Here is a 27,831-nt window from a genome sequence, read left to right on the forward strand (position 1 = left end):
TTTAAGGTGAGAAGGAAAAGCCATTATCTTTTAGGATATGTTAGTGCAATGCTATTGTACTTCCAAGATTAACAACATATATGTTGAACTGCTTTAGCTGTGAGTTTTCAGCTGTGGTGGGCTATGCAAAGGTATATACACAGAACTGCACTATTCCCCAAATCCTTTACAATTTATTCTGTTCAAATCATGCAAAACAGAGGGGTTGTTTTACAGGTGAGATTGCTGACTATTGAAAATGCATCTCCTCAATTGCTATATAAACGAAGGGATTACTAGAATCAGGCTTCTAAGTGTCAAAGTTTGCTGCCTTTCTGCTGAATTACAGAAAGCTGTTACTTTTAGATAACTTCCTGTAATTTACCACCAGGATCAGCACAGTGACTGCGGCAGTCAATGTTCTTTTCCTTTGCCTTTCTTTGTGGGCAGTGAAGCTTCTCTCTTTCATGAGAAATGGTGTAGCCTGACATCAACGTGCAGTGATTGAGTTTTGAGTACTAAAATTGAAATCTTTTTTTGTTTGTTTGTTTGTTTGTGTGTTTTTGTTGTGTTTTTCCTTGTCTTTTTGTTTGAGAAGATGGGAAATTCTTATGCTGGTCAGCTCAAGACAACAAGGTTTGAAGAAGTGTTGCATAATTCTATCGAGGCCTCTCTGCGCTCAAATAACTTAGTTCCCAGACCAATCTTCTCTCAGTTGTATTTGGAAGCAGAACAGCAACTGTCATCACTGGAAGGTAGGAATTTATGTTTTTGCTCAAAGACAATTCTGCTGTTTGCTCTCCCAACGGTCAGCACAAACATTTTAAATTAGAATACAGAAAAACAAAAGCATTGAAAGTTTTTGTTTGGATATTTTATGATCTAAAAATGTATATAAATGTGTGTATTAGAATTTGATTAAGATATTAAATGCATTGTCTTTTATTTTGACAAAATTAAGTCATCTGCTTCCTGAGATTTACTGTGAATTTTTCCTTTAAGTGTTTGGAGAAATCTTCGGAAATTTGGAACATAGATCTGTTATCCTATAATTTATCATACACTACTGAAAATTATACAGTAAATAATGGTAAATATGTGACAGATTTATAAATGAGATATAGTAAGAGTATTAAGTATATTAATTTTCATTAATAAATACAGCAGAAGTAAATATAACAGAATTATTTTAGTTGGTTATAAAGAAGGTTAATGATTACTTTGGGCATGATTTTTTTTAGTCATTCTGTTGCTGTAAAGGTACAAACCTTTAGGATATGTCAGCTCCAGTTATTATATATGGGACTTTTTGTGTGTTTTTATAGATGTCTTTTTTCTGATTTTGCTTTGTTCAGTCTTTTTTTCTTTGACGTAGTATGATTTAGACAAACTGTGTAGCTCTGGCAAGCAAACTCATTGGTACTTTGGTGTCCTCTAATATGTGTAGTCTAGAGGTGTGCAGTGAGTTTACTGGTGTGTGCAAAACTCTGGCATGCTTGTGCAAGGTTATGTTTAATAATTTTATTATTTATCCTTTTCTGTCATCAGGGTGGTGTTTCATTTCTTTTGACCAGGTCTACTTATGCTGTCATAACTCACAAAAGATAGCTTAGAAACATATGTAATGCAGAACCCATAATGATTAACAATCCACACTAACAGAAAACAAACAAAAATAAATGGTAATTGAAAAAAAAATACTTCGCACGTATTAAACCCTTTACTGTTACCTCATTGTAACTGCTGAGAAAATATTCCTTAAAGAAATAACTCTGCTCACCACTCACACATGATTAAACATTTTTTTGTTTTTGTTTTTCCCCCTAGTGTAGGACATACACCTGATATACATTCATTGTTTAAATATTTATAATGCTTTTTCATTACACAAAGTGATCCTTCTATCAAATCCTTCTAAGAAAATTTCATAAACCTTTCCATGGCAACCAACTGTGATGTCACAAAATGGATTTTGACATCAGTTGCGAACGCTGCTACAGGAGCAGACACATTGTTCAGGAACAAAAGTGCAATTTCACACTTCTGTAACTCCTTTCTTTCAGACAACTTTTTAGATCACGAGGGGCTGATTCTGTTTTCTTTGCAGTTAATGGCAACAGAATTGAACTGTAATTAATTAAAAGTCCCACAACAGCTTGATGGAGAACACTTATTTCATAGAAGTTTCAGACAAAGGGAACTGTGAATGGGACTCTGAAGGGACCTGAAATAGAGTTTATCCAAGGTTGTTCCTCAGGTGGAAGAGGTCTGCAATGTGGCATCCTGTACTCTAGCCTCACAATAAATAGAAATTTCCAGTTCTTCCAATTTATGAATCCTTGTACTCAGAGGAACAGGAAGCATCTAAAGCAGAGATCTATCCTTATGCATAAGCTCTTGTTCTCCCCTCTTGTTACTTTTCTTTACTTCAGCCTTCTGACATAGAATCATAGAATGGTTTGGGTTGGAAAGGACCAAAGATCATCAAGTTCCAACCCCCTGCCGTGGGCAGGGACACTTCCCACCAAACCAGGTTGCCCAAAGCCCCATCCAACCTGGCTTGAACACTTCCAGGGGTGGGGCATCCACATCTTCTCTGGGCAACCTGTGCCAGTGTAGTGGGTATACGTGGCAAGGTTTTGGTAGCAGGGAGCCATAGGGGTGGTTTCTGTGAGAAAGATCTAGAAGCTGCCCCATGTTTGGGAAGGGCCCCATTGTTTTCCAGAGCTGAGCCAATAAGCGATGTTGTTTTGTGCCTCTGTGAGAGCATATTTAAGACAGGGAAAAAACGCTGCGCCAGACAGCAGCCGGGAGAGTCAAGGGAGTGAGAGAACAGCCTTGCAGGTGCCAAGGTCAGTGTAGAGGGAGGGGGAGAGGTGCTCCAGGTGCCGGAGCAGAAGTCCCCTGCGGCCTGTAATGAGGACCATGATGAAGCAGGATGTCCCCCTGCAGCCCATGGAGTACCACGGTGGAGCAGGGTTCCACACTGCAGCCCGTGGAGGAGACCACGGTGGAGCAGGTGGCCCTGCACCGACGGAGGCTGCCGCCTGTGGCAGGAAGACCCCTGCCGGAGCAGATTCCAGGCCGGACCTTCAGCCCGTGGAGAGGAGCCCACGCAGGAGCAGGTGACCTGGCAGGAGCTGCTGCCCGTAGGGGAGCCAGGTTGGAGCAGTTTTCTCCTGAGGGATGGACCCCGTGGTACAGACCCATATCTGGAGCAGTTCTGAAAGAGCTGCTGCCTGTGGGAAGCCCACGCCGGATCAGTTCATCAAGGACTGCATCCCGTGGGTGGGACCCCACAGCACAGGGGACGAGAGTGACCGAGAAGGAGTGGCAGAGAAGAAGTGCTGTAGACTGACCATAACCCCCATTCCCCGTTCCCCTGCACTGCTCGGGGGGAGGAGGTGGAAGAGGGTGGATGGGGGGGGAAGGTGCTTTTGGTTTTCTTTTTCCTTTGTTTTCTCACTTCTCTCGCTTGTTAGTAATAGGCAATAAATCTTACTATCTCCTTATGCCGAGTCTGTTTTGCCCGTTACAATAATTATTGCGTGATTTTCTCATCCTTATCTCAACCCTTGAGCCCCTTTTCACATATTTTCTCCCCATTCCTCTTTGAGGAGGGGGAGTGAGAGAGCGGCTGTGGTGGAGCTCGGCTGCCCACTTGAGTGGAACCACAAGAGCCAGTGCCTCACCACCCTCAGAGTAAATTTCTTCCTTGTATCTAGCATAAACCTACCCTCTTTTAGTTTAAAGCCATTACCCCTTGTCCGATCACTATGCTCCCCTGACATAGAGACCCTCCCCAGCTTTCCTGCAGGTACCCTTTAGGTACTGGAAGGCTGCTGTAAGGTCTCCCCAGAACCTTTTCTTCTCTAGGCTGAACAACCCCAGCTGCCTCAGTCTCTCTTCATAGGAGAGGTACTCCAGCACCCTGATTGTGGCTCTCCTCTGGACTCATTCTAATATGCCCATGTCCTTCTTGTGCTGGGAGCCCAAGAGCTGAATGCAGGGCTCCAGGTGGGGTCTCATGAGAGAGGGGGGGAATCACCTCCTTGCCCTGCTGGCCATGCTTCTTTTGATGCAGCCCAGGGTACAGCTGGCTTTTGGGGCTGCAAGTGCACACTGCTAGCTCATGTTGAGCTTCTTATCAACCAACACCCTCAGGTTCTTCTCTTCAGGGCTGCCCTCAATCTATTCTTCACCCAGCCTGTACTTGTGCTTGAGATTGCCGCAACCCATATGCAGGACCTTGCACTTGGCCATGTTGAACTTCATGAAGTTCGCACAGGCCCTCTCATGCCTATCCAGGTCCCTCTGGATGTCATCGCTCCAGCATGTTGACCACACCACATAGCTTGGTGTCACTGGCAAACTTACTAAGAGTGCACTCCATCCCAGTCTCCATGTTACCAAGAGAGATGTTAAACAGTGCCTGTCCCAATACTGACCCCTGAGAAAAGCCACTTGTTACTGATCTCTACCTGGGCAGAAGAAATTTTCCATATGATTTTATTTTTTTTTTAAATTAAGGTACATCAACTGTATAAGCATAAAGATCTAATCAATTTTCATGAGAACTGAGAAGAATTCTTTAAAGAAACTAAGAAGAATAAAGAAAACAATTGTGTTTATGGTATCTATTAATAAATCTAAATTCAATAAAATATGGACATAATCTTCACCAAAAAAATGTTGGTTAATGGAGTTATAACAAGTTAGATCAGCTGACTGCTTCATTCTGTAACATACAACAGAAGAACAATGGTTGTGACTCTACTTCTGCTATCATATTATCTCTGGTTTTGAGTGCTTGATTGTGTTCTTTAAGAATTGTTTAAAAAAAGAAGACATGGAGCAGAAATAAAAATAGAGAGGTCCTTGGAGGGATATTGTTTTAACAGGGAAGCAGAAGCTGTAGATCTTTTTTTAAAACAAGCAGCAGAAATCTTAATGATGCTCAATACAGGTGACAGCACTTCATTCTTGTATATTAATAGTACATACATACTCTTGTATTCTTTTCATTGTTGTCTTTTGAAAGTGCTGCAGCTCTCCTCTTCCTCGGTTTCCACTTCTATTTTTTATTTTTTTTTAAGTGAAATTACCTGTTATGGCTGAGGAAACCTAACAGCTTACCAGTGGCCAAAGGGGGAAATCCCACATCCTGCTTCCTCCATTTTTCCTAGCAATTTTCTGCCTTTCCAACAGCTTTGGCATTTCTTGGATCTTGCACTGATACATAAATACGTAATACATTAACCTGGTAAAAAAATAAAAATAAAATGAAAAGTTCATTTTTGTTTGACTGGTTAGCTTTCTGGGCTAGCAAGCTGGGATGGCTCCTCATGGGCTCCAGTGTCAGTGCTGATACAAAGAGGAAAGAAGGATCTTCATGGCCAGGAGTGCAGGAAAAGAGAGGAGAGCCAGATTCACCCCTTTTTCATAGCATCTAGATGTTAGTCAAGGTTAAGTCATAACACATTACTTATCCCTGCTTTAAATAGCAAAGATGGAGAGCTTCGCTTTTCTCTTTGTCCACTTTCAGCATTTTTATCTTTGGACTCCGCCCTTAAACAGTAGTGTTTAACATTCTGTCCTTATCTGTGCACACCAGCACTCAAGCTTGATGTTTAGATATTTAAAAGTAAACATACCTTTCAAATCCTCTTCTAGATTGGGATTTAAGTCTTAGTAACCTTTAAAGACAAACTTTCAAACCCGGATTTACTTTCTAAAAGCATCCTTTCTAATTCTGATTTATTCTGTAGTATTTGTTTAGCCAGTTCTACAATCCTTTCTCTATAGAAGAAAACAAAAACAACAACAACAAAAAAACATTCTGAGGAGTGTCATAGGAAAAAAAATCCTTGAATATTCTGTGGGATTCTGAGTGCCTGATCCAAAAAGTCAGTTGAAGCACAGAGAATGTGTCCAGTTGGCATTGAGCTCTGGAGGATGACAGCGAGCTTTGGTGTTGGTCTGTTTAAAGACTAAAAACTGCATCAGCAGAAGATTTTAGGACCCTAATTGCTATTCTACCTGCTAAAGTCCAGCTAGCATATCCAGCTTCTGTCTGATCCTCAAATAAAATATCAGCAGCCCTTCACCGCCAAATTTTGCCAGTGAAATCTCTTTGTATTGCAGGCAGGTCTCTATATAAGCCACGAAGCTGTACGACAAGACGTAAGCCCCAATGGATTCAGTACTCCTAGTACTTTTTCCCTACCTTTGTCTTACGTAAGGCTGGATCCAGTCTGACATTTTCCGAAGTCCTGTCCACAGAAATGTTCTCCCCATTGACGATTTAGTTGTACTCCTCTGCTTGCCACCTTTTCCCCATTTGCTATGAGTGTGTCCTAGTCACAAGAGAGGATGGAGTCATTGTTCAGTGTGTTTTGCTGGAGGTGTTGCATTATGCATGGAAAATGATTGTCCCACAGAAAGAGAGAGGGGGAGAAGCAGTCTCAAGCTGGAAGGCGGAAAAATACATTAAGATTATGCAGGTAAATTCTCTTAACAAGAAAGCTATCAGGTAAAATTGCTGACTTATGTAACCAGGACACCAGAAAAGTGGTTCACAGCAGAGAATCTGGATAGAAAACACCTAAATGCCCCTTAAAAAGAATCCCAAATGATTCATTCTTTTCTTTAGCATTCAGTATGGAACACCTAGAATAGTGCAGTCCATGCACAGACCTCTGTGTATAGTCTTCCTAGACATCTGCCTTTCCTTGACGTTGTACAAGGGGCGACAGTGCTTTACTCAGAGCTCTGGATTCTGGCAGGAGACAGACTGCCTGAGAATTAGGTATTATCTTGATATCATCTGTGGTGAACCTACTTTTAGGCAGGAACTGTTTCTTCATCAAGGACACGGTCATCAAGGACATGGTCAGTACCTCGTTAATAAAATCTGTACTTGGACTGTTGCCAGGATGTTCAAAAGTGCTAAGAAGTAATGAATTTGGGTTTATATTGGCTGTTAATGTTATAAACAAAGGATACAGTTACAGTGTTTTGATCAACAAGAGTTCAAGCACCAGGAATTAGAACTTCAAGAATCATGAGGTTAGCTTAAAAATGAAGAAGTTAATATAAATAAATAAATAAATAAAAGCCACCTTCATGTTGTCCCTTGTTTATTTATTTATTTATTTATTTTTGTCCCTAGTTTTATTTTTACTTAGCTGCACTGGTGTTGTGTTATTTATTTATTTTTTTTTTACAAGGGCTAAAAGCCTTTTTTCTTTTTTTTCTTTTTTTCTTTTTATCTTTTTTTAAAATTATTTTTTATTAAAGTTTTTCTATTGTAAACATAAGAATAAGACTGCAAGTTGGAGCTTTAAGAAAACAACAAATATCTTAAGAGTTGGCAACGGTGAAGTCATTGTCAAAAGGAGAGAATCCAATTTTCTCTAACACTTTTCTGTAACTGGGTCACCTTGTTCATTCACTGGTTCGTTGCCAGCATTTTCTGTTTTCTAAGTCATATATGCTATTATAATTTGTAGCAGGCAGCAGAGCAGATAATGAGGAAGAGGAAGAAGAGGAGGAGGAAGAAGGCTCAGAATCAAGTAGTCCTGTTTCTTACCAGATGAAGCCTCCTCCAGAAGGATGTTGCACTACTGATGGTAAGAAATACACTAAACACACACTATCTGGGCATTTTTGCCGTATTGAAAAGGATAGGACTGGGACTCTTTCCCCTGTAACTCATTATAATGAGATAATTTATATGGTGTAGAAATCAAAAAAATGTTAGTATTCATTATCTGCTAGACAAATCTATATTATTCTTTGTAAGAATAAATCTGACACACTTTTGTAAGTGTGTCAGATAAGCATTTGTGTTAAAATACTTGGCACAAGGATAGAATTTCTGCTCTGTTAGGCAAGGTTCGGTTTGCTGGCATGACATTTGCTAAAATGAGTGTGGCAATTTTTAAGCTTTATCATCACTTTTTACTACTTAAAATGTACCTTGTTCAATGTTGCTGTATTTTTTTTTTTTTTTTCTGAAAGCTATTGAATTTCTCTAGATATAAAGAACTATTATCTGCATTTTTGAATGGATGACCAAAGTTATGATGACATTAGTAAGTAGTCCCATAAATATGATGTGCAACATCATAATGAAAATGTTGATTTTCAGATTTGTCTTTTTTTTTTTTTTTTTTTTAATTGTACTCATAGGATTTGTTTATGGCTGACCAAAAAGGCAGAGAAGAAAACTGTCTTTTAGTTTGCCCTTCACCTCAGAGGATAGAACTCTGCTTTTCATTAAAAAATTAAAATGATGTCAGAAGCTCTTTAACAAAGAAAATTGTGTGTATTAAATAAAAAATAATAATCTTATCAATTTAAAATACACTGAATTGTTTTTTATTTTTTTTCTAGGTTTCTGCCAGGCCGGTAAAGATTTGAGACTGGTTTCAATTTCCAATGAACATATCGAGGTACCATCAGGGTTTTTACTTGTTGGTGCAAAGTCACCAAATTTACCTGATCACCTTTTAGTGTGTGCTGTGGATAAAAGATTCCTGCCAGATGACAATGGGCGCAATGCCCTGTTGGGTAAGTGTCTGTGGTTGGAGTAAGTGGATGTTTCTGTGGTCTACAATTAATTGGTAGTCTTTTTTTGTAGAGTGAGTTCAGCAGGTCTTATTTCTGTTCCATTTGTATAGTAATTCTCAGTGGTGATGCTCAACAAGATAACAACTCAGAGCTGGCTATGCTTGCTCTATTTAGAAAGATACAGAGGAAGCCAGTTCATTAGAAATGCTTCATCACCTTCTATCTGTTAGTCCAAGAATTAAGTCATAGTCTAGGCAGTTTATGTCCTAGTTGCTGAAACTACACATCTGGTCACTGGACTAGTTGATTTTAGCTTTCCAAATACTAACATACTTGGGCAGGCTGTAGGTCTGTCAAAGTAAACCTTTTTGGCTACTGTATACATGTAAACAGTTTGACAATAGTTTGTACTATAAAAAATTAAGATGATTTCCGTTCATCATTTTAGGGTAGGGGTCATATTCTCCATTGCATATAAATAATAGAATTTCTTCTGGGTCCTAACCCATGACTTTTAGTTATTATCACAATAAACATAAAAATGAATGGTTACAAGTTGAAAAATTTCCTTTATGTATAATCAAGTAATACTGCGGTTTTGAATTCGATGTTACAATACACAGTATTTTGAGAGAAGAAAAAAAAAAAGTAGGATACTTACTAGTTTCTTGCCTTTCATCCATTTGTCTAACTTCTAACATAAACTAGGTCCTTCTACCTATTTTTGCTATAGCCCTTCTGATTGCTATTAACCTCATGCAAATCAACACAATTGGGGTGATCCACAGTCATGTGAATAAGTGAACTAAATACTGATGTAATTAAAATGGAATAGTTTTTACGTTGGGACAAATAGTATATAACCTGAGGGAGAACTCTTTTCTTCATCAGGCATTCTTGTTTTTTTAAGTATTATTTTTCTTAGTTAACCAAAAATGCCTCATCATTTATCTGTGTACCAGTCTGAGCTTTAAATAGCAAAAAGGAACCATTTGTCCTTGTTTCCTTTAACCATTTTCTCTCACAAACACTGAGGGATATGATGTGAACTCAATTGTTTTCTCAGTTTGAGCCACTCTTCAAGGCATTTGGGATGACAGCACAGTGTGAAGGTGGATAATGTAATTCTATGTACAGTGATTTCTTTCCTCATGTGATCTTGCAGAGTTGTGTTGGTCACAGTACATTTGAACAGTGATTGTAAAAGAATTAAGAGGATTATAAATCACCCATGTGTTGTCATTTTAAAGATAAAGACAGGAATGTTGTACCACTCAAGTCATTCAGTGCTAGCACTATTAACAGCTTAAGCTCCTTAGGCTGTTAGCAGGGAGGAAGTAGTGTATCTGTTAATTGCATGCTAAACAAGAACAGAAAAAGGCAACAGGAACATAACTGAGAGGTTTTTATATTACTTGCATCCTCAGCTTGCTTATTTAGTTTTAGTTTTCTGAAACCATTTATATGATTATTTTTGGCTGATTTACATTTAGACACCAGTGAATCATGATCTTTTGCAAAGCATTTTAGTAATAACTTTTCTGTATACTATAACAAGCTTAAATCTGTAAGAACCTGTAAGCTTTAAGATCCAAAGACCTGTAAGTTGGAAAAAAAAATGTTTTCAGTCTCTATAATACGATGAAAAAACATGATGTATCTCATTGACATGAGTATAGCATACTGTTGCTACAATCGATTGTACTACCACGTTGCTCCAGTAGATCTGGTAGAAATTATTGTTTGATTCTGATTTTCATACTCTGATGCAAGTCAAATCAGGGGAAGTAAAATTAGAAGCAGACATCAAGAGTCTCAGTTACAGACATGTAGTAAGCTAAAAGACAACTGTTTTAAACTCTCTGCCTATTAGGATAACACCTCTTTATTGTGCTAGTTTTAAGATGAAAACTTTTCATAGACTCCTACTATGAAGAGTGGAACCTCTTTTTATTATCTTTTATTATCTTTGTTTGAAAAGATAGGATAGAAGGCTTACTTTTGTATTCTGACTTTAGGTCATTCTGCCTTCAAATATCTTGGCCTTCCAGAAAGTGGTCCCTGAAGCATGTTTGAATTTATAGGGAAATTTAAATTAATTTGTTTAGAATTGAAATGAGATGTCATTGTGATTCAGAGTATGTCCAACTATGTCCTGTTCTTTTGCTAAGGCTTATTGGTGATTCTGGCATATCGCTTGTAACCCTTGAACCACATTCTTTCGTAATTTTTTCTCTTAATATACTGTGTTTCTGTAAGGCAGTTATTACTCAGTATTGTAGGCTTTGTTGTTGTATGTTGTTGTAGTTCATTTTTTTCTTCCCCAAAAGAATGTATTTGTAGGGAAAGGCACAAATGAAATAACCGATATTTTCCTGATTTCTCATGGTCCACCTGCATACATTTGTGAAGATGCCTGTGGAACGTACAAAAATTCCGAAAGAAAACAAAATGTATCAGTAGTTTCCTGACCAGCTTTTGACTTATGGTCTTGTTCCCATTAGGGGCTGTTAATATGACTGTGGGGCATGAGTCAATTTATTGATTATGCTAGTAAGTTGTCCCACCAATCAAGGCATTTGTGCTTATGATTTGAAAGTCATTTTTGTTGGAGACTGAGGTTGTTTTGTTTCTTTGGTTTTACAGTTGATATACTATTCCACAGGGGAAAAAATAATAATAAAAAAAGTTTTCTGGAAAGGGCTATATAAGTAAAAAGTTGTCTACATTTGAGAAGACTGAGAACGTACTGTGCATGTTTCTATTAATCAAATTACACACCAAGTTTCACTACTCTGCAAAGCAAATTAAAGTTTTGCCTTTAGGAAGCTGTTTCTTGTTCTTTTGTAGCCTGAAGGAATGTGTAGATGGAGGAAGAACTTCTGTGATAGTGCAATATTTATTGTTTTCTAATAAAAGAAGCCAGTGCAGCAAATATGTACCACTCCCAAAGGTTTCTCTCTTTTGTTGCCCCCCACCCCCTTCCAGTTCTCACTCATAAGGAGAGTCTCTCATGATGAACAAAGCAGCTATTCACCCACCGTTTTCCTTCCGAAAAGACCAAACAGCTGCCCACTTTCCTAGCAGGGAATAAGAAATCTTTTTTTTTAGAGTGGGTCCCTGAGGTCAGAATGACAGAGGAAAAGATTAGTTTGCTTGCATTTTAAGCTGTGTGTAAGATGAAAACATTTCAGTATGAAATACTGTGGCACTTCTATTAAAATATACAATGTTCTATTCAGCTTTTGTAATAGTAATGAGTTTCTGTACCATGGAGCTTTCTAGCTTGACCATGTTCATTTCATTTATTTTTAAAACGTAGTATTTCAGTCTTCAAATTTAGTGGTACTCAATGGGAGGGAAAAATGTGGAGCATTGTCAATGTTTTTGTGCTTTTTGCTTGTGTTTAGAGGTGAAGAAATATTTTTGTTGAACAGTTGAAAAAACAATTTTTTGTGTTAAGCAAGTTGCCAACTTTTCACAAAAACATTAACATTACATAAATGTTAACATTAATTACAACCCCATGATTCATTTAGAAGAGAAACAGGAAGAAAATTTTCAGTTGGACCAGGATGTGAAAGATTAGATTATGAAAAATTAGATGGATATCCTTCCACCTTGAATTCATCTGTTTACCCTTAGCACAAGCTCACTGTTAATCCAAAGGAACCATTGCCAAGTGATGAGGTAGGGCAGGCTTCATACCCTTCTAGTCCAAGGCCTCTACTGATCATGGTGTCCCTGCTGTGGAAGTGGTTTTTAAATTATGACTAATTGATCAATGTGATGTGGGCACATTCAAGCAAATACATATGATAAAATATCAGACACAAGCAAATACCTTCTGATTAAACAATCTTCAGAGGGTAACGGACTTAAGTCACTACTGAACTGAGCTGAATTTGAACTGGTGACCTAAAGGTGAAAGGCTTAGCCCCTAAACTCCAGGCATCGATTTCTAATTCTCTTGTGAAATCAATTGCATGACATAGATATATTGAGTTACCTTATGGCTGCCCTGACTCCCCTGACCTTTGTCCTTTCTATAATGTATGGAAGAATATTTAATGCAGCCTGTTTATGAAACAAGCTGTCCTCTCCATCAGCTGCTACCTCTGGTTATGGCATGTGAACAGGGTGTGCACAGAATGGGGGAGTCTCTCATGACAAATGCTGTGTTACTCAATCTGCTACGTAAGTGCTGTAAGCAAGGTTGGCAGTAGATGCTTCAGTCAGAAAGTTAGTCCTGAAAAGAGTAATGACTGGACATTATTGTATTGCATTGAAATTATAAAGTCATGCTATATCTGTGATGCCAAGGCTGAGCTGTGTTAGTAAGGCAATGACTGTCATCAGAGAAAGTATCAGTCAGAATGAATGGGATGAAAAACAGTGTTGGCAGGAGCTTACCAGAAAGGACTTAGTTCATCTCAGAGGAGCTGGGGAGGTTTGATGAGAAAGATGTTAGTTTGGTTTAAATGGAAAACAAACAAACAAATAAACAATGCTCAGTATGCCTCGAAGATCTACAGGAAGCTTTCATTTGCCAGCAGAAGCATTTTCAGTAGTTTCTTAATCTGCATAAAATACATACAAACTCTACAGCTTTTACCACATCCATTCTAGTTTTGTTTCCTTTTGTTGTTGCTTTTATTGAAGCAACTGAAGGTTCTGTGATGTTAGACAGATGCTTTTGTGTTGACTGATACAACACAGAGGATTCTGCAGAGTCATGACTTGTCCTGATTTTATGATCCTACCTAGTAGCATCAGTGATATAATAGGCAGCTTTCAGTACTTATTATCCACTTGTTCCCATAGATACCAGACCAATTGCCACATTAACTTAGATTTTTAATGAATTCTTCTGAGCCCTTTGAAAACTAATGAAAGTACTCTGGTTATAGAGCAAGCAACAGGTGTTTACAAAGCACTATGCTTGCATTTTAGTTCACTTTTCTTAAGAAGAAAAGTAAATACTGACCATTAATTTGAAAACATAATTTGCCTGAAATGTAGTGGAAATTATCATTCTCATAAATGGCTCTTAATTTTATCTACCATATTATTTAGCTTGTACTGCAGTTACATTGTTTACTTCCAATGGTATTCTCCATCGTTTATGTTAAATTGATTTCCTTTATTTTATTTTTTCTATCTTTCGATTCACTGAACTCACCCTTTCAATTTCAATTTCCTTTGATAACATATCAAGATGTCCATTAGATGTGATTAAAATAAAAGAAACCTTCATGCTTCAGGGCGTATGTGGAGAATAGAGATAAATGTTCATGGGGAGCATTATCTTCTAATTGCACACTACAGGATTTCTTTGGAAGTTGTAAATATTTTCAGATAGTTTCATTGGTTTTATGCAGTACTTATTTCTTATGACAATACTTTAGAAAATGGAAAACTAAAGTTCGGTAAGAAGAAAAGGGAGATGGTCTTAATCATCTGTTCAAGGAATGTTCTTTATTTATGGTGATAATGCCATCACCATCATGAATTCCTCTTTGAGGCTCAAACTTTGTACCTCAGAATGAGAGGAAATGGCAGTGTCCCTGGAAGTGCCCCATTAAGCCTGAGTACAATAAGCTCCTTTACGTGCAAGGACTGTCTCTGTCATGTTCTGTAAAGTTACAGACTTTTTTTTTTTGTTGTTGTTCATAATCACAGGTAGCTTAAACTGTTATGAAGTGCTGACACAGTCCAGCCATATAATTTGAGATAGCTACTTTAAATCAATAGCCCTAGAAGGCATTAGTATTTTTCCTCTCTAAACAAGCATCTGTAGTAGAAACTTGGTACTTAAATATACTTATACCTAATCAAATATAATAGATTAAATATACTTAATTTCTTGAGACTTAATTGCATGCTTACTATCAAAGAAAGTTAAAATATAAGTGAAATGCAGTGCTTTACATGTAGGAATTGTGATTTTCTTTTCAGGTGGGAGGAAATGGAGATATAGTTTATTTTATTTTTTCCCTCTCTCTCTCTTTTATTTATTTATTTATTTATTTTATTTATGGAGCCCTGTTTTTGCAATTTCCAATTTGGAAGCTGAAATGCAACACAGAGACCTTGGTATATCTTTTTTTTTTTTTTTTTTCTTTCTTTTTTTTTTTTTTTTTCTGGAGGATAATATTAATAAAAAGCTCAATCTATTAAAAAGAATACTATTTTTCTCCAGAGAATAGTCATGTTTTGATGTTACTAATAGTGACAAACCTGTCTCATTGGATTGTATGTATTATTTATTTTATCAGGCTTCTCTGGCAATTGTGTTGGCTGTGGCAAGAAGGGTTTCTGCTACTTTACAGAATTCTCAAATCATATTAATCTTAAACTGACCACTCAGCCCAAGAAACAGAAACACTTAAAGTATTATCTGGTCAGGAATGCACAGGGAGCTCTGACCAAAGGATCTGTAATCTGCTGGAAAGGAGCAGGTAAGATAATGAAGCTGTCTTACTCGGGCTCTGGTTTTCATCATCCAAGCTTAGATATCACAGGGGCTGGCGTCTGTGTAAAACCTAAGATGGATCAGTTGAAAGAAAGGCTCCTTAAAGTGCAGCTGTAAAAAGCAATTGAGTACCCTAGTACAAGGATGGCATGTGTGATGCCATCAGTTCCTCCCGTTTAAGTGCTGTAGCCTTTGAGTAATTCATGTGTGAAATTATCAAATCAGATAGACAGAGAAAAGCGACTGTCGCTGTTGTCAGTGGATAACAAGTTCCTTTTTTCTTCAGAGTTCAGAGGCCGACAGTCTTCTTCCAGCACCTGTTCGAGCACATTGTTCCAGCTGCCAGAAAGTTCGGGCCTCTCTGGAAGTATGTCAAGTGAGCCTCTCCCAGCAGCAAATCCAAATACTACAGCTGGGATGCAACAAACAGGTAACGCTTAGAAGGAAAACTCTCTGGGTAACTGTAGTTTTACTAATTTTTATTATTTTACTGGGCTACGTAGTTTTACTATTCTGTGTGTGCATATCTGTCTTTATTTATATGAACAGAGAGACAAAGAAATAAGCACACTACCACATAAAATAAAGAAAATTGAATATGTATAAAGGTATCATTCAAATTTTTTTTAAAAAAAGAATCATGCTGTCAAGGCTTCTTGCTGTCCATATTTTCCCCTTACGTTTAAGTATAAATGTTTAGCAAATAACAAAATAGCCAGGTGTTCTGAAGCTTGTTCATAACTAAAGCAAACCACATTTTTAAGAGCCTTTTTTTTTTTTTTTTTTTTTTTTTTTTTTTTTTTTTAAGTGGCAAAGATTAGGTATTTCTTGCAATAGGTGTTTTCTTGCTCCAGTCTATCTATTTTATGTTATAATTAGAATTCCCTTTATTGCTGAGATTGTATGGATATTGGCTTAAAAGCTTCTGAGCCTTTTCTTCTGTGAAGAAAAGCAGCTTTAATATTAAAAGATAAAGTAATGATTAATATCTGTAACTTCTTTGTATTAACAATGCTTTCTGAAACATTTACTTTTCCATTAGCCTTACATAAATAAAAGGTGATGGATGGTAGAGGCTTAAGTGATCTCTCCGAGCTTCTTCATAATGAATAGTCTCTTGTGACAGTTACAGAGATCCACATATGAGAACGGAGACACAGCTGTTGGTGGTTATATTCTGTCTGAGAGACAGAAGCCAGTTAAATAGTTGTGATCTGGAATGCCAGTACCCCTCCAGAACAAATCATTAATCTCTTTATAATAGCAGTATTGGCATTTGTTTGCCAGAAGTTACATATTTAAAAACTACATTAATGACAAGCATATTTGGCTTGCAAAAATCTCTCTTTTTTTTTAAGGCAGCACAATTAAAATGATGTTTGGAAGAAGGATGTCAACTTTGAGTTGAAGCTGAGGGCATTTTTAGTAAATTTTAAACAACAAAGCTTGGACTCTTTTACTCTCTTTGCTGATTCTTAAGTAAACTTCATGGAAGAGCTAGGGTGAACCTGCAAAGAATCTAAAGGATGGGAAATTATGTATTTAATTGCAGACTGGGATTTTACCCAGGCACTTAGGAGTCAGACAGCAATAATCTGGTAAGAGATCAGAAGTGGCTTTACATTATTCAGCATTGTATTCACTGAGCAGATCCTGATGGCTCTGTTAAAGTCAATGGTCATTTAATTATATTAACTGGGGATCATGACCTAGAAATATTTATTGTATATAACATTTATTTTATTGGCAGCTGCAGGTATAGATCATATTCCTTCAACAGCAGCATTCAGCTCCGCAGTGTATAATGGCAAGGAATCTCCTAAACAACAGTTGGTGAAAAATAACCTATCTGCTTTGACAAGACCATCGGTGCTAGGTATTTGTATGGATTTGTTGTTTAATAACCCCAACGTCTATATTCCATGTGTGTAATAGATACCATGATTACAATTTTCTCTATGAATAGAAATTACTCTTCCCTTCCAAGTCTTTTGTGACAATTCCATTTTTTTTAATATGTTAATTTTCAGGAAAAAAAATGATATGATTTTAGCTGTAGCTTTATTAAAGTTCAGATTCTTAATTGGAAGTTTTTCATTGCACTTACAAATGGGTATCATTTTAGAGAAGTACAGACTGGACTATTACTCTAGATTCTTAAATAATGCATTTGTTTACACGAATCTCACCTAACAGGTTTTGTGCATGGAATTAAGAAAGATTTATAAGTAACCACACATAAGTAATTTCTGTGTTCCAGTCCACCTTGGGATGTACTTGCTACTTTGACAACTGGCTCCAAATTAAATAATTTTTCCTCATTGAATCACTATTATCATGATTTGTGTTGTTTTCTGTCACAAACGGTATGTTACGTCACTGACTTGTTTGAGCAAGAAAGTTCTTTTTAGTCTTGACTGTTCTTAGAAACATGTTATATCTCTGTTTTAGAATAAATCTTCCCAAGTTGCCCTGCTAGTATCTCAGCCAAATTCTTTCTCTCTGCCCATTCAGGTTCTTGATCTCTTTCTTGCATGCAGAAACATGTTCTCAGTAAACTGATCTTGCCAATTAATTTCAGGTGGATTATCTTCACATGTCAACATATTAGAGAGTCCTGTAGTAAGGAGTAAGGCATTTTCAAAAGTACTTTGTATTACACTAAATATCTTGAAGTTACGCTTTTGGCACAACCTCATGCCAGGAAGCTAAATGAATGAATGATCAGAACAAATGGCTAAATACTGCCCTCACATGGTAGTAGTTTAAAGGAGAAAGTGATCCTTAACGTGCACATACGCTGTTCTGCAAATGAACAACCTTATTCTAAATCTGAAGATTTCTGCTTTACTTTTGACTTTAATATCCTTTGCAAAAGGATTGTTAACAAACAAACAAACAAAAAAAAAACACCAACAACATTTTATATATATATTTATATTTATATGTAAATATAAATATATATAAATATAAATATATATATATATACATGTATATGTAGTACCAGGTTCTCACTCCATTTTGAATTTTATATGGGACTAATCATTTGGCCAGCAGATATTGACCTGCAAGTATGAAGTAGTTAAGGGTTTTACATATTCACATGTATAAATAGAAATAACTCAGTCCTTCAAGCAATTCCTGAAGGACTATCAACCCTCAATAATTAGAAATACTTGATATTAGTGGAAACTCATCATTCTAGGAGTTTGGAGGAGTGCCCAAGAAGACTGAATAAAGTAATGAAAAAAGTTTCAAAAATGTAGTGGTCATGGCTCCCAGGAAAACTGTGAGAAAGTTGGTTATGGTTTTACAGACAGAGGTGTTGGAGCTAAAATTGGATAGGAAGAAAGTACAGAAGTCTTTTACTTGGAGTTAGTATAGGATGTCAAAATCAAAAACAATAACCACTAGCAAGTATAAAAATCCTGACAACAGAAAAATTGTTAAAAAGAACTCTGATCTTTGTTAATACGATGCTGAAACCATTGAAAATGTTATTAAATGTTACATGAAATGCAGTATCATGTACTTAGAAGTAAAAGGAGCAAAATGCCCATAGAGTTGACTTCAAAGTATTAATACAAATAAGTATTCTTAGTACACCTCATTACTCATTAGTACATTACTCTTAGTACAGAGTAAATGTTGATATAAAATAGATTAAGTCTCCAAGATGATTAAGAGATCTCTGAACCAAAAAGTTTCCATGTCTTTAAGCAGAAGATAGAAAAGGAAAACAAAAGCCATAAAAAATGATGATGTTCATGGAGTTGACCCTGTTTACCACAGTACTTAATACAGTCCATTGACACATATTGAATTATCATGCACACAAATGAATATTCAGTTCTAATACTTTCTGAAATGTTCCTGTTATTCAGGCACGTTAACAAATTCAGGGCCTCCAAAAAAGCGCCATAAAGGTTGGTCACCAGAATCTCCATCATCTACTGAAACTTGGAACTTGCAGCTCAACCCACAAGTTCCAAACAGAATTAAAAATGGTAAGCTATATCCAAGGTAATGATGATGTTAATTTCATTATTCAGAAAATAATGGGGGAAAAGAAGCAGTATTTTAAAGATACATACAGATTCTCAGTACAGTTTTGAAACCTGTTTAATACCTACATTGCCAGAATTATTTATGTGCTTCGTTTGTATGTATTTGAGGTGTCTAGGCTTAACTCTCATTAGGATCCAATCATTGAGCCATTATTAATAAATTGCAACAAATGCCTGTATCTATCTTTAGACACCTAAACGCCTTTGGGAAATTAAAGTTAGTGTCATAAGTTAGGTCAGTATATCATCCATTGTTTCACTTATCTGTCACAGTCTTCTTGGCACTTACTTGGATTTTATAGCCTAAATACAAACTAAAATGACATGCAGAGAAACAAAACAGCTTAACCGAGATTTTTTTTTTCTTTTTCCCCTGTATAGCAAGAAATCATATTTAGAATCTACAAAACTAGATATATCATGAATCCATGAATCATTATGTTGTATTGATATCATGTATATCATGCATTTGTTAGCTGAAAAGGTTTATAAATAAACTTCTATTTAAAAATCTTTGGATGCATGTACAATGTTTAAGGCCACAACAATACATTTTCCAAGAAAGTGAGCATGGGTTGTAGTAACAGTTCATGAAATGTGTGATATAACCACAAAATTATGTAACACTGATACTAAATGTGGATTTAAGATGATGCTGAATAACTTTTATTTGAGGAAATCATTATTAAACTTTTCTCCAGTAATATTATGTGTACAATCTTAGATGGAGGAAGCCTATCATCTCTACCACATTCTGCTTTGGTGGGGTCAGCCTCATCTCCGATGGTGGGCTCAGGAGAACCGGTCTCAGTTCCTGACAACTTGCTGAAAATCTGTAAAGCAAAGCCAGTTATTTTTAAAGGTAAAAACAAACAAACAAAAAAATACAAAACAAACAAAAAACAAACAAACAAACAACAACAACAACAACAACAAAAAAAAAACAAGCAAAAAACAAGCACTCAACAAGACTTTATGTATTTTTTTTTTTTTTTTAAGAGATGCAAAGATAAATCCTACTGCCAAATACTGCTTAATCTCTCACTTGTTAAATATCTACTATTGGAATTGTTTAATTCACACACAAAAATATGAAATTAATGTGATATGTACAAATATTGTTCATTTCACAGGTCATGGAAACTTCCCATATCTTTGCGGGAACATTAATGATGTGATAGTGAGTCCTTTGCTGTACACCTGTTATAGAAATTCACAGTCTCTATCTAGAGCATATGAACAATATGGTGCATCCACAATACAGCCTATTTCAGAGGAAATGCAGCTCTTGCTGACTGTCTACTACCTTGTTCAGCTAGGTAAGATTCTTTTCTAAAGCTAAATAATTTGTTGTTCTTGAAGACCAGACACAGATTGAAATATAACCACAAAAAGTTCATCTTTTCCTATAATTTGGGACTTCAGCAATTAAAAATAAAAAGTAAACCAACTGTAATTAATTGTTCTTGCATACAGTCCATGGTTTAGAAGTAGTATTATGCTGACTCAGGCAGTACTTAACCACTTAAATATTTCTAATAGCCAGGTTCCAATTAAGGCAGTTTTACTTGAGCCTCACAACAACACTCCAAAATGAAAGAAATGGTTTGCATCTTCCAATGTCAGTAGGCATGCTTGCATAAACCTGAAACATGACCATCTCTAAAAAAAATACTTATTTTGAAAAACAAATGTTTTTAACTCTACAGCTTTGTTCATTTGTTTTGTAATATGAACACTTTCCTCTTAATTTTTTTTAGCCTCAGACCAGGTCCCTCTGATTGAAGATTTGGAACAAATATTCATGCGTTCGTGGCGGGAATCTCACCTATCTGAAATCCGGCAGTACCAACAGGCAATTCCACAGACCTTTCCTCAAGTGCCCAGCCAGATTGCACCAGTGACCTCAGCCCAGCTTCCCTGGCTGGCAGGTCTGGCAGCTAGCTCCTGTAATGACAGCGTCCACATCATTGAGTGCAGCTACTCTCTGGCTGAAGGGCTTTCAGAAATGTTTAAGCTGCTCATTGAAGGAAAATTAATAAAGACAAACTACGTGGTGATCATATGTGCTAGTAGAAATCGAGCCATTGATTCCTGCATTGTGATAACAGGTGAGATCCCAAGGGTGTATCTCCAGGCAAAACTGAATCATTCAATGCGGTGAGGAGTTTCTGTAAGCTGCCCCAGCAAACCAGAGCACTGAACCCAGAGTAATGGGTTTGAACCCAAGATCAAGAAGCACAATTGGGTTTCTTCCACAGTGATCACATTCTCTATGAATTATCTGTGTTCTTACCAAGGCATCTGAGACGGCATTACTACAAATTATGGCAAGTTACCAGCACACACACTGTGTCAAGCTCTCCTGCTCTGTGTGACTGGGATACTACTGTGAGTGGAGGCCTGAACACTTTCTTAGCTTCTAAAATACAGTCTTTCAACTTTATTGCCTTCAACAACCTGTTGAGGGCTATGCTGATAAATTACTTGAATAGCCATACAAAGATTCATTAATATCTTTGACTATTTGCATGCTCTTTTTGTATACTGTGTCAACAAGTACCCCCTAAAATGGAAAACAAACATAGAATTATAAAGTATGAATCTATCTGACAGATGGATGGTGCATAAGTGTGTAGGAAAAAAAAAAAAGATTGATCTCTGCCACTTTTATGGGGGGAAGATTCATTTAGCTGGGGTTTATTATGACTTAGAACATTTTTACTTTAGATTGAAGTGCTTTCAAAATGACTTTTTTTCTTTTTTTTTCTTTTTTTTTTTTTTTTTTCTTTTAGGAAAGTATCAGGCAAGAATCCTGTCTGAGGGCATGCTTACTCCTTCAGACTACCAAAAAGAAGTTAACTATCAGCTGGTCACAGGGAAAGTAGAAACTCTGGGGTCCTTCTTTAGCACCCTTTGCCCAGGTACATAATATGCTACAAACAGGCATGTTTCCAAGTCCCTGAATATTTTGAGTAAGTGAAAATAGCTATACTACTTTTCCACTGGCAAGATACTATTAGAAATGAATAAAATATACAGGACAAAGTTGTGAAAGTATATTTGAATTGAAGTTCCTCCTAAAAGTGTCAGTTTCTAAAATCCCTTAGTTTCATTAAAATACGTCAGTAAGTAACTGAACATATTACACTTAAGTATGCACATCCATTCACAAAACATGCAAGTCTATATCCATGTGAACGGATATAGATTCTTCTGCCAAAAGCACATAATTCGTTTAGACCATGGTAGAAAGAATTATTTCATTGAAGGAAAATTTTGTTCCTTGAACTTACCATACTGTGAGCTTGATTTTAATGCATGGTAAAGAAAAGAAAATTTTGGAGAGCCAGGGTTACTGGATCATTTTTTAACTGAGCATACTGAGGATTACTACAAACAGGATTATCTAGGAATAGATTGAGCCACATGGAAAGTGTAATTACATCACACAACTAGAGCAAATGCAGCATGCTTGTCTGTGTAAAAGGCATGTCACAGTCCCCTTCTCCATGCATATCACACCAGTAAATCTGTACGCAGAAGGCAAGAACACTTATGGATAAGTCATGGTATTTTGACTAGTCACTAAAGAGAAACCTGTTTTTCTAGAACCATCATGCCTCTGTTCCCAGTATCTTCAAGGTACGGTTCTCAGAATCTCTTTTGCAGAGATTTTTACTTGTTTGAGCAGAACAAATAAATGAACATCCACATCCATTGGGTTGCACTTCACAGGGCAGACCCTGCCATTCTAAGCCCTGCTTCAGACATATTCAAAAATCTTTTCAGCTGCTGAGAAAATACTAAAATCTCCGAACAGGCACACTGTATTTTCTGCACAGCTATCATCTGTAAGCAGCGTCCCTGCTGGATAGAATAGGATGTGTTTGCAGATATGCTTAGTTCAGTAAAACTCTCATTTATCTTTCAGCTTTATAGGGATTTTTCTTCTCTCTCAAAAATGTTAAAGATGTAGTAATATTTATGCTCTGCACCAGATTTTCAAATGCTTCTCATAATCCTTATTAGCAAACACTGCAGCACAATGGTCAGGACATAAACTAAGTCACTTTAAAGTCTTTGAAGTCTTTGTTGTTGCTGATTTAGATCAGAGCCTTGGAGCTAGTTTTCTGATATCTTCTATAAATGTCCTAGGCAGAGGTCTGCATAGCTGATCTGTCATTCCCTGGCCTGATATACATTTTATTAATATTTATACAATAGAAAAAAGATGAGGCTTCCTGTAAAAAGTAGCCAATAAGCTAAGAGCATGACAACTACCTAGCATATATAAAGCTCTTTAAGACCTACAAAAAAAGTCAGTATGAAATGCAGCTGTTATTAACCTGGATGTTTATACCACTATACTTTCAATTTGATAGAGGGTGACATTGATCTTTTGCTGGAGAAGTTTTATCAGGAAAACCAAGGGCACATCTCTTCATCGCTGTCTGCTTCAGTGAATAAATCAACAGCACTGAATGGAACTGGAGCAGCTGTGTGTACAAGTAAGAAATACCTTCTAAACAGTTAACAGTCGGGTACTTGAAAGCAGGTCTTTAGGTGTGCAGGTAGATACTTCTGGGCAGAGTCCTAGACTCTTGAAAAATTCTGTTCTGTGGTGATCAGGAACTTACATCTTGGGATATGCAGGTTTACACTTGATGGATGCTCTGCTTCATTTCATCAGATACTGTACTCCCTGAAGCTCTAAGTCTTACTTCTGTGGTAGCAGAATGCTGTTGCACAAGTTCAGTTTCAGCTCTTCAATATTTAAGGGATTTACAGGGCCAAAATGCCCCAGTGCAGCAAGATTTCTTTTAATTTTCCATATAGATTTTCATAAATTGGAACTCAGACTCATAAGCAAAGTATCTTAAAGTATAGCTCAATTATTATTCACCAGTCTCTAAGATTTTGCATTCAATTAGACTTTGCATGTATATCTAAACAGAATTTTGTCATTTTCCAGGTTATGAGATTGAACGGCATCAGATTCGTCCATTCCAGCTAGCAGTGGCTCAGAAACTGCTGTCTCATATTTGCTCAATTGCTGACTCCAGCACTCAAAATCTTGATTTGGGTTCCTTCGAGAAAATTGATTTCTTGATTTGTGTTCCACCCTCTGAAGTGACTTATCAGCAGACTTTGTTTCATCTCTGGCACTCAGGTGCTTATTTTATTTGGATTTACAGTAAAACCATTAAAAATATTTGTATCTGGAAATACTGATGTTTGTTCCATTTCTTTAGGTATTTTATTAGAACTTGGATTAGAAAAGGAGCATCTTACAAAGCAGAGGGTAGAACAGTATGTTATGAAACTAGATGCAGACGCCCAGATTAAGTTCAAAGTCTTTTTACAAAACTCTATGCAGAATCCACACACGCTGTTTGTCTTAATCCATGATCACGCACACTGGGATCTAATGAGGTAAGAAAACTGCAACTTCAGAAAAATTATTGTTTGCATTAGCTCTCAAGATCAGATTTATGATTTATGTCTTCCTTCATCTCTCTTTGCAACTTTCTGCTAACTTTCTCTTCCCATGCGTTGAATAACTGTGTTTTCTTCTAAGGTTCTTCATGACTTATTTTTGTTCTGCTTGTAATATTATGCTCCAGTGGAACATTTCAGCTATCTTGGCTCACCATTCTTATCTTCTTTCAGCCACAGCTATCGTTTTTCTGGCTGGTTTTCGTTTGTTCAAAGGAAAGCTTCCTGTGAAAGTACACAGAATTCATTATCCTCTGTCAGAGTCCTCCGGACTGTAGAACATGCAAACACCCTCCACAGTGACTAGGCAGCTAGTGAGCCAACACAGCGGCTTATTTTTTTTTTTTTTTTTTTAACTTTGTAGGAATTGAATGTTTCTGCATGTACATGATTTCAGGTAAATGTCTCAAGGGAGCAGGGAGATTTCTGTTCAATGTTTACCAAATTCCCTGTCAGTTCACTTGTATAGCTCATTGTTTCTTTGCCTTCTTAGCAGTCTGCCTGTTGAGAAGATGGGCTGCTTTTGCTTTGTATCTCCTGAGGCACTGGGGAAGTTGGAGAATGTGCTGAATTCCAGAAACACCAGCATGTTCCAACATTGCAAACATCATAGTGTTTCTGAAACAAAAAGCCTTTGAATTTTGCTTGTGAATGAGATGACAAGACCTTGACTTTCACACTGGTTAAGAACCAGTGTTTTCATCAAACCTGTATTTTTGCATATGTGAGGGTTTAATGTTCAACTCCTCTATATCTTAGGAACTTGAACAATGGCCCTTAAGGCATATAACATCCCTGAGGGATAGAGATGTACCCGTATTGCTACTAACCTCTGATATATTTTTTTTTTTATCTAAAAAAGACATGTAAGTGGCAAATATTGAAGCGATTATTATGTACAGCAGGATTCATGCCCCCTAACTGAAGTCAGTTAGTTAAATAAGGTGCCTAAAAGAGGAGTTTAACTGCCTGGGATTGCCCACATAGACCCAACAGAGACATGGGCATTTCTGAAAGCTGGCATAGGTCTTGGGTGGAAACAACAAATTCCTGGAATTACTTATCTCTATGTGTTGATAACAGGAGCTTGCACTGACTAGGATTGTAACTTGGTCACTGCAAGTAAATGCCAAAAATTAAATAGCATGAATTTGGACTGAAGTCTTACTCTGGAGCAATGAATTGACTGTAGGTGTTCTATGATACCAGCATTTGCCCTAACAATAGATCTGTCACAGGTAGCTTCCCTCTGTCTTTCTGTTGTACTGACTTACAGTCTGTCATTTTCTATCTTGATTTTGTAGGCAAGAATTATATTGTCTCAGGGGCAATTCTAACAATCTGGCCAAATTTAGTAGAGGACTATGTGATTATTTGTAACTGCCATAACGTCAGCTTTCTTTCATCCTTTCTCTTTCATATTCTGGTGGTTGTAAGAAACTGGTAATTTGCTAGCTAGGGAGTTAACCAGTCCTATGGAAATTTTCAGGTGCACTGAAAATTTGCATTTCTTTTCCCATCCTTCTATACAACAAAAGCAGGGTAAAGAATAGAGTCCTAAGTTCCTTGTATATGTTTAACTTCAATTTCACATCCAGGTTAAAGCTATCCCATGGACCCAAATATTCCCTTGTGCCAATCACTTTGGAGAATTTTGGATTTTGGATTTCTTTTTTGCAGTGCTATGCATAGCCTTTATCCTCAAACAGAACTGTCTACAGGACTTGTCGATAGACTGTTGAACTGCAGGGAGGTGAAAGAGGCACCAAATATTGTGACACTCCATGTGACTTCCTTCCCCTATGCGCTCCAGACACAGCATACTCATATCAGCCCTTACAATGAGATCCACTGGCCTTCTTCATACAGCAATGTAAGATGGATGCTTTGAGATGCTTTTGCAAGCTTTTCATAAGTTATTTTACATTTATATACTTGGTAGAACTTTGGAGGCCCTATGATTTTTGTGGACAAGAATGAAGTTTGCATGGCATCTTTTTTCTTTTTTCTTTTTTCTTTTTTTTGTTTATTTAGTCTGTGACTTTTTTTTTTTTTTTTTTTTAACCATTGCTTATTCTATCATTTCTTGCTTTTTTTTTTATATTATTATTATTATTATTCCTTTTATATCTCCTATTAACTGTAGTAGCTTTGCTAAAAGTCTTTGAGCTACATAAATAGAAAGCACCTGAAAATCATCAACATCTGAAATGTAGGTACATGAATTTTCTGGATATGTGTGCATATTTAACCTGCATAGATCTTCTGTCTGTGCTTATGTATATATGGGGAGAGAGTAGAGAGAAAAAGAAACAGGGAAAAATGAAGTCAAACTTCTTTCCTTTCAAAAAAATTAGTTGATTCTTTCTCTCTTTGTTTTAGTATGCATCTGAGTGTATGTATGCTTGTTGGAGAATGTGACTGCAAATATATCAGATAACAGTGATTCAATTGTACATTAATATTTGCTAGCTTTAAATTGGTATTGCTTCCTTTGTTTTAGGGTGTAGATTTATACCATGAGAACAAGAAATACTTTGGACTGTCAGAATTCATTGAATCCACTCTATCTGGCCATAGTATTCCACTGCTTCGGTATGACAGCTCTTTTGAAGCAATGGTCATGGCTTTGGGAAAGAGGTACAGTACACTTCTTGGTCTAATGCAGGAAATTTAGGAAGCGTATTTTTCTAGTGTCTTGAGTTACTAGCTAGAAACCTTTTTTTTTTTTCTTTTTTCTCACTGTTCCACAAATCAACTCTGTATACAAGGGTATTTCACTTGTTCATATTTTCTTTAATCTTTTTTTGCACATTTGGTGTGTAATCTAACTAGTCTAGGCTGCCCCCTACCATGAACATGCACATTGTTCAGCCTGTTTTAATGTGTGTACTTGGATGGGACCAGTAGCTACTTCTATATTACAATAAGCTGAAATTACATTATCAGATTATTATAATAAATTCAAACACATTCTCACTTTTGTCCAGTATTATCACTTGCTGACCCTGGCTAATTTTGTTGTATTATTTGTGTATACTGCATAAAAGGACCAAAAAGAGAAGGACGTATATCACTATGTTTGATACACTTAAGTCAGTGGTAAAAATCTTCTGAGCATCATCACAGTTTGAAAATACACCAACAGTTAAGTTTCCTTGGTCCTTGCAAGACAAGTCTAGAATCACTGCACATGAATGCATGCAACTGTGGATAAACTCTTTGGGATCTATAACA

General features: G+C 36.7%; 1 protein-coding gene across 1 annotated transcript in view; it reads left to right on the forward strand.

Moving 5' to 3' along the window:
- Positions 1 to 464: 464 nt before the first annotated feature.
- The window catches only part of GREB1 (growth regulating estrogen receptor binding 1), a gene marked incomplete at its 3' end in the record, with an annotated part of 57,028 nt that continues 29,661 nt past the window's right edge, over positions 465 to 27,831 (forward strand). The window contains exons 1-16 of the mRNA XM_082758453.1: positions 465 to 734; positions 7,491 to 7,610; positions 8,377 to 8,553; positions 14,832 to 15,014; positions 15,315 to 15,458; positions 16,779 to 16,904; positions 18,913 to 19,035; positions 19,820 to 19,957; positions 20,229 to 20,414; positions 20,856 to 21,206; positions 21,891 to 22,019; positions 23,481 to 23,606; positions 24,071 to 24,268; positions 24,351 to 24,531; positions 26,275 to 26,467; positions 27,098 to 27,234. Coding sequence (XP_082614579.1) covers positions 578 to 734; positions 7,491 to 7,610; positions 8,377 to 8,553; positions 14,832 to 15,014; positions 15,315 to 15,458; positions 16,779 to 16,904; positions 18,913 to 19,035; positions 19,820 to 19,957; positions 20,229 to 20,414; positions 20,856 to 21,206; positions 21,891 to 22,019; positions 23,481 to 23,606; positions 24,071 to 24,268; positions 24,351 to 24,531; positions 26,275 to 26,467; positions 27,098 to 27,234 — 2,669 coding nt within the window. The 5' untranslated portion in view covers positions 465 to 577. The remainder of the gene's footprint in view (positions 735 to 7,490; positions 7,611 to 8,376; positions 8,554 to 14,831; positions 15,015 to 15,314; positions 15,459 to 16,778; positions 16,905 to 18,912; positions 19,036 to 19,819; positions 19,958 to 20,228; positions 20,415 to 20,855; positions 21,207 to 21,890; positions 22,020 to 23,480; positions 23,607 to 24,070; positions 24,269 to 24,350; positions 24,532 to 26,274; positions 26,468 to 27,097; positions 27,235 to 27,831) is intronic.

The sequence above is a fragment of the Aythya marila genome (genome assembly GCF_965140915.1).
Source record: "Aythya marila genome assembly, chromosome: 3".
Lineage (NCBI taxonomy): Eukaryota > Metazoa > Chordata > Aves > Anseriformes > Anatidae > Aythya > Aythya marila.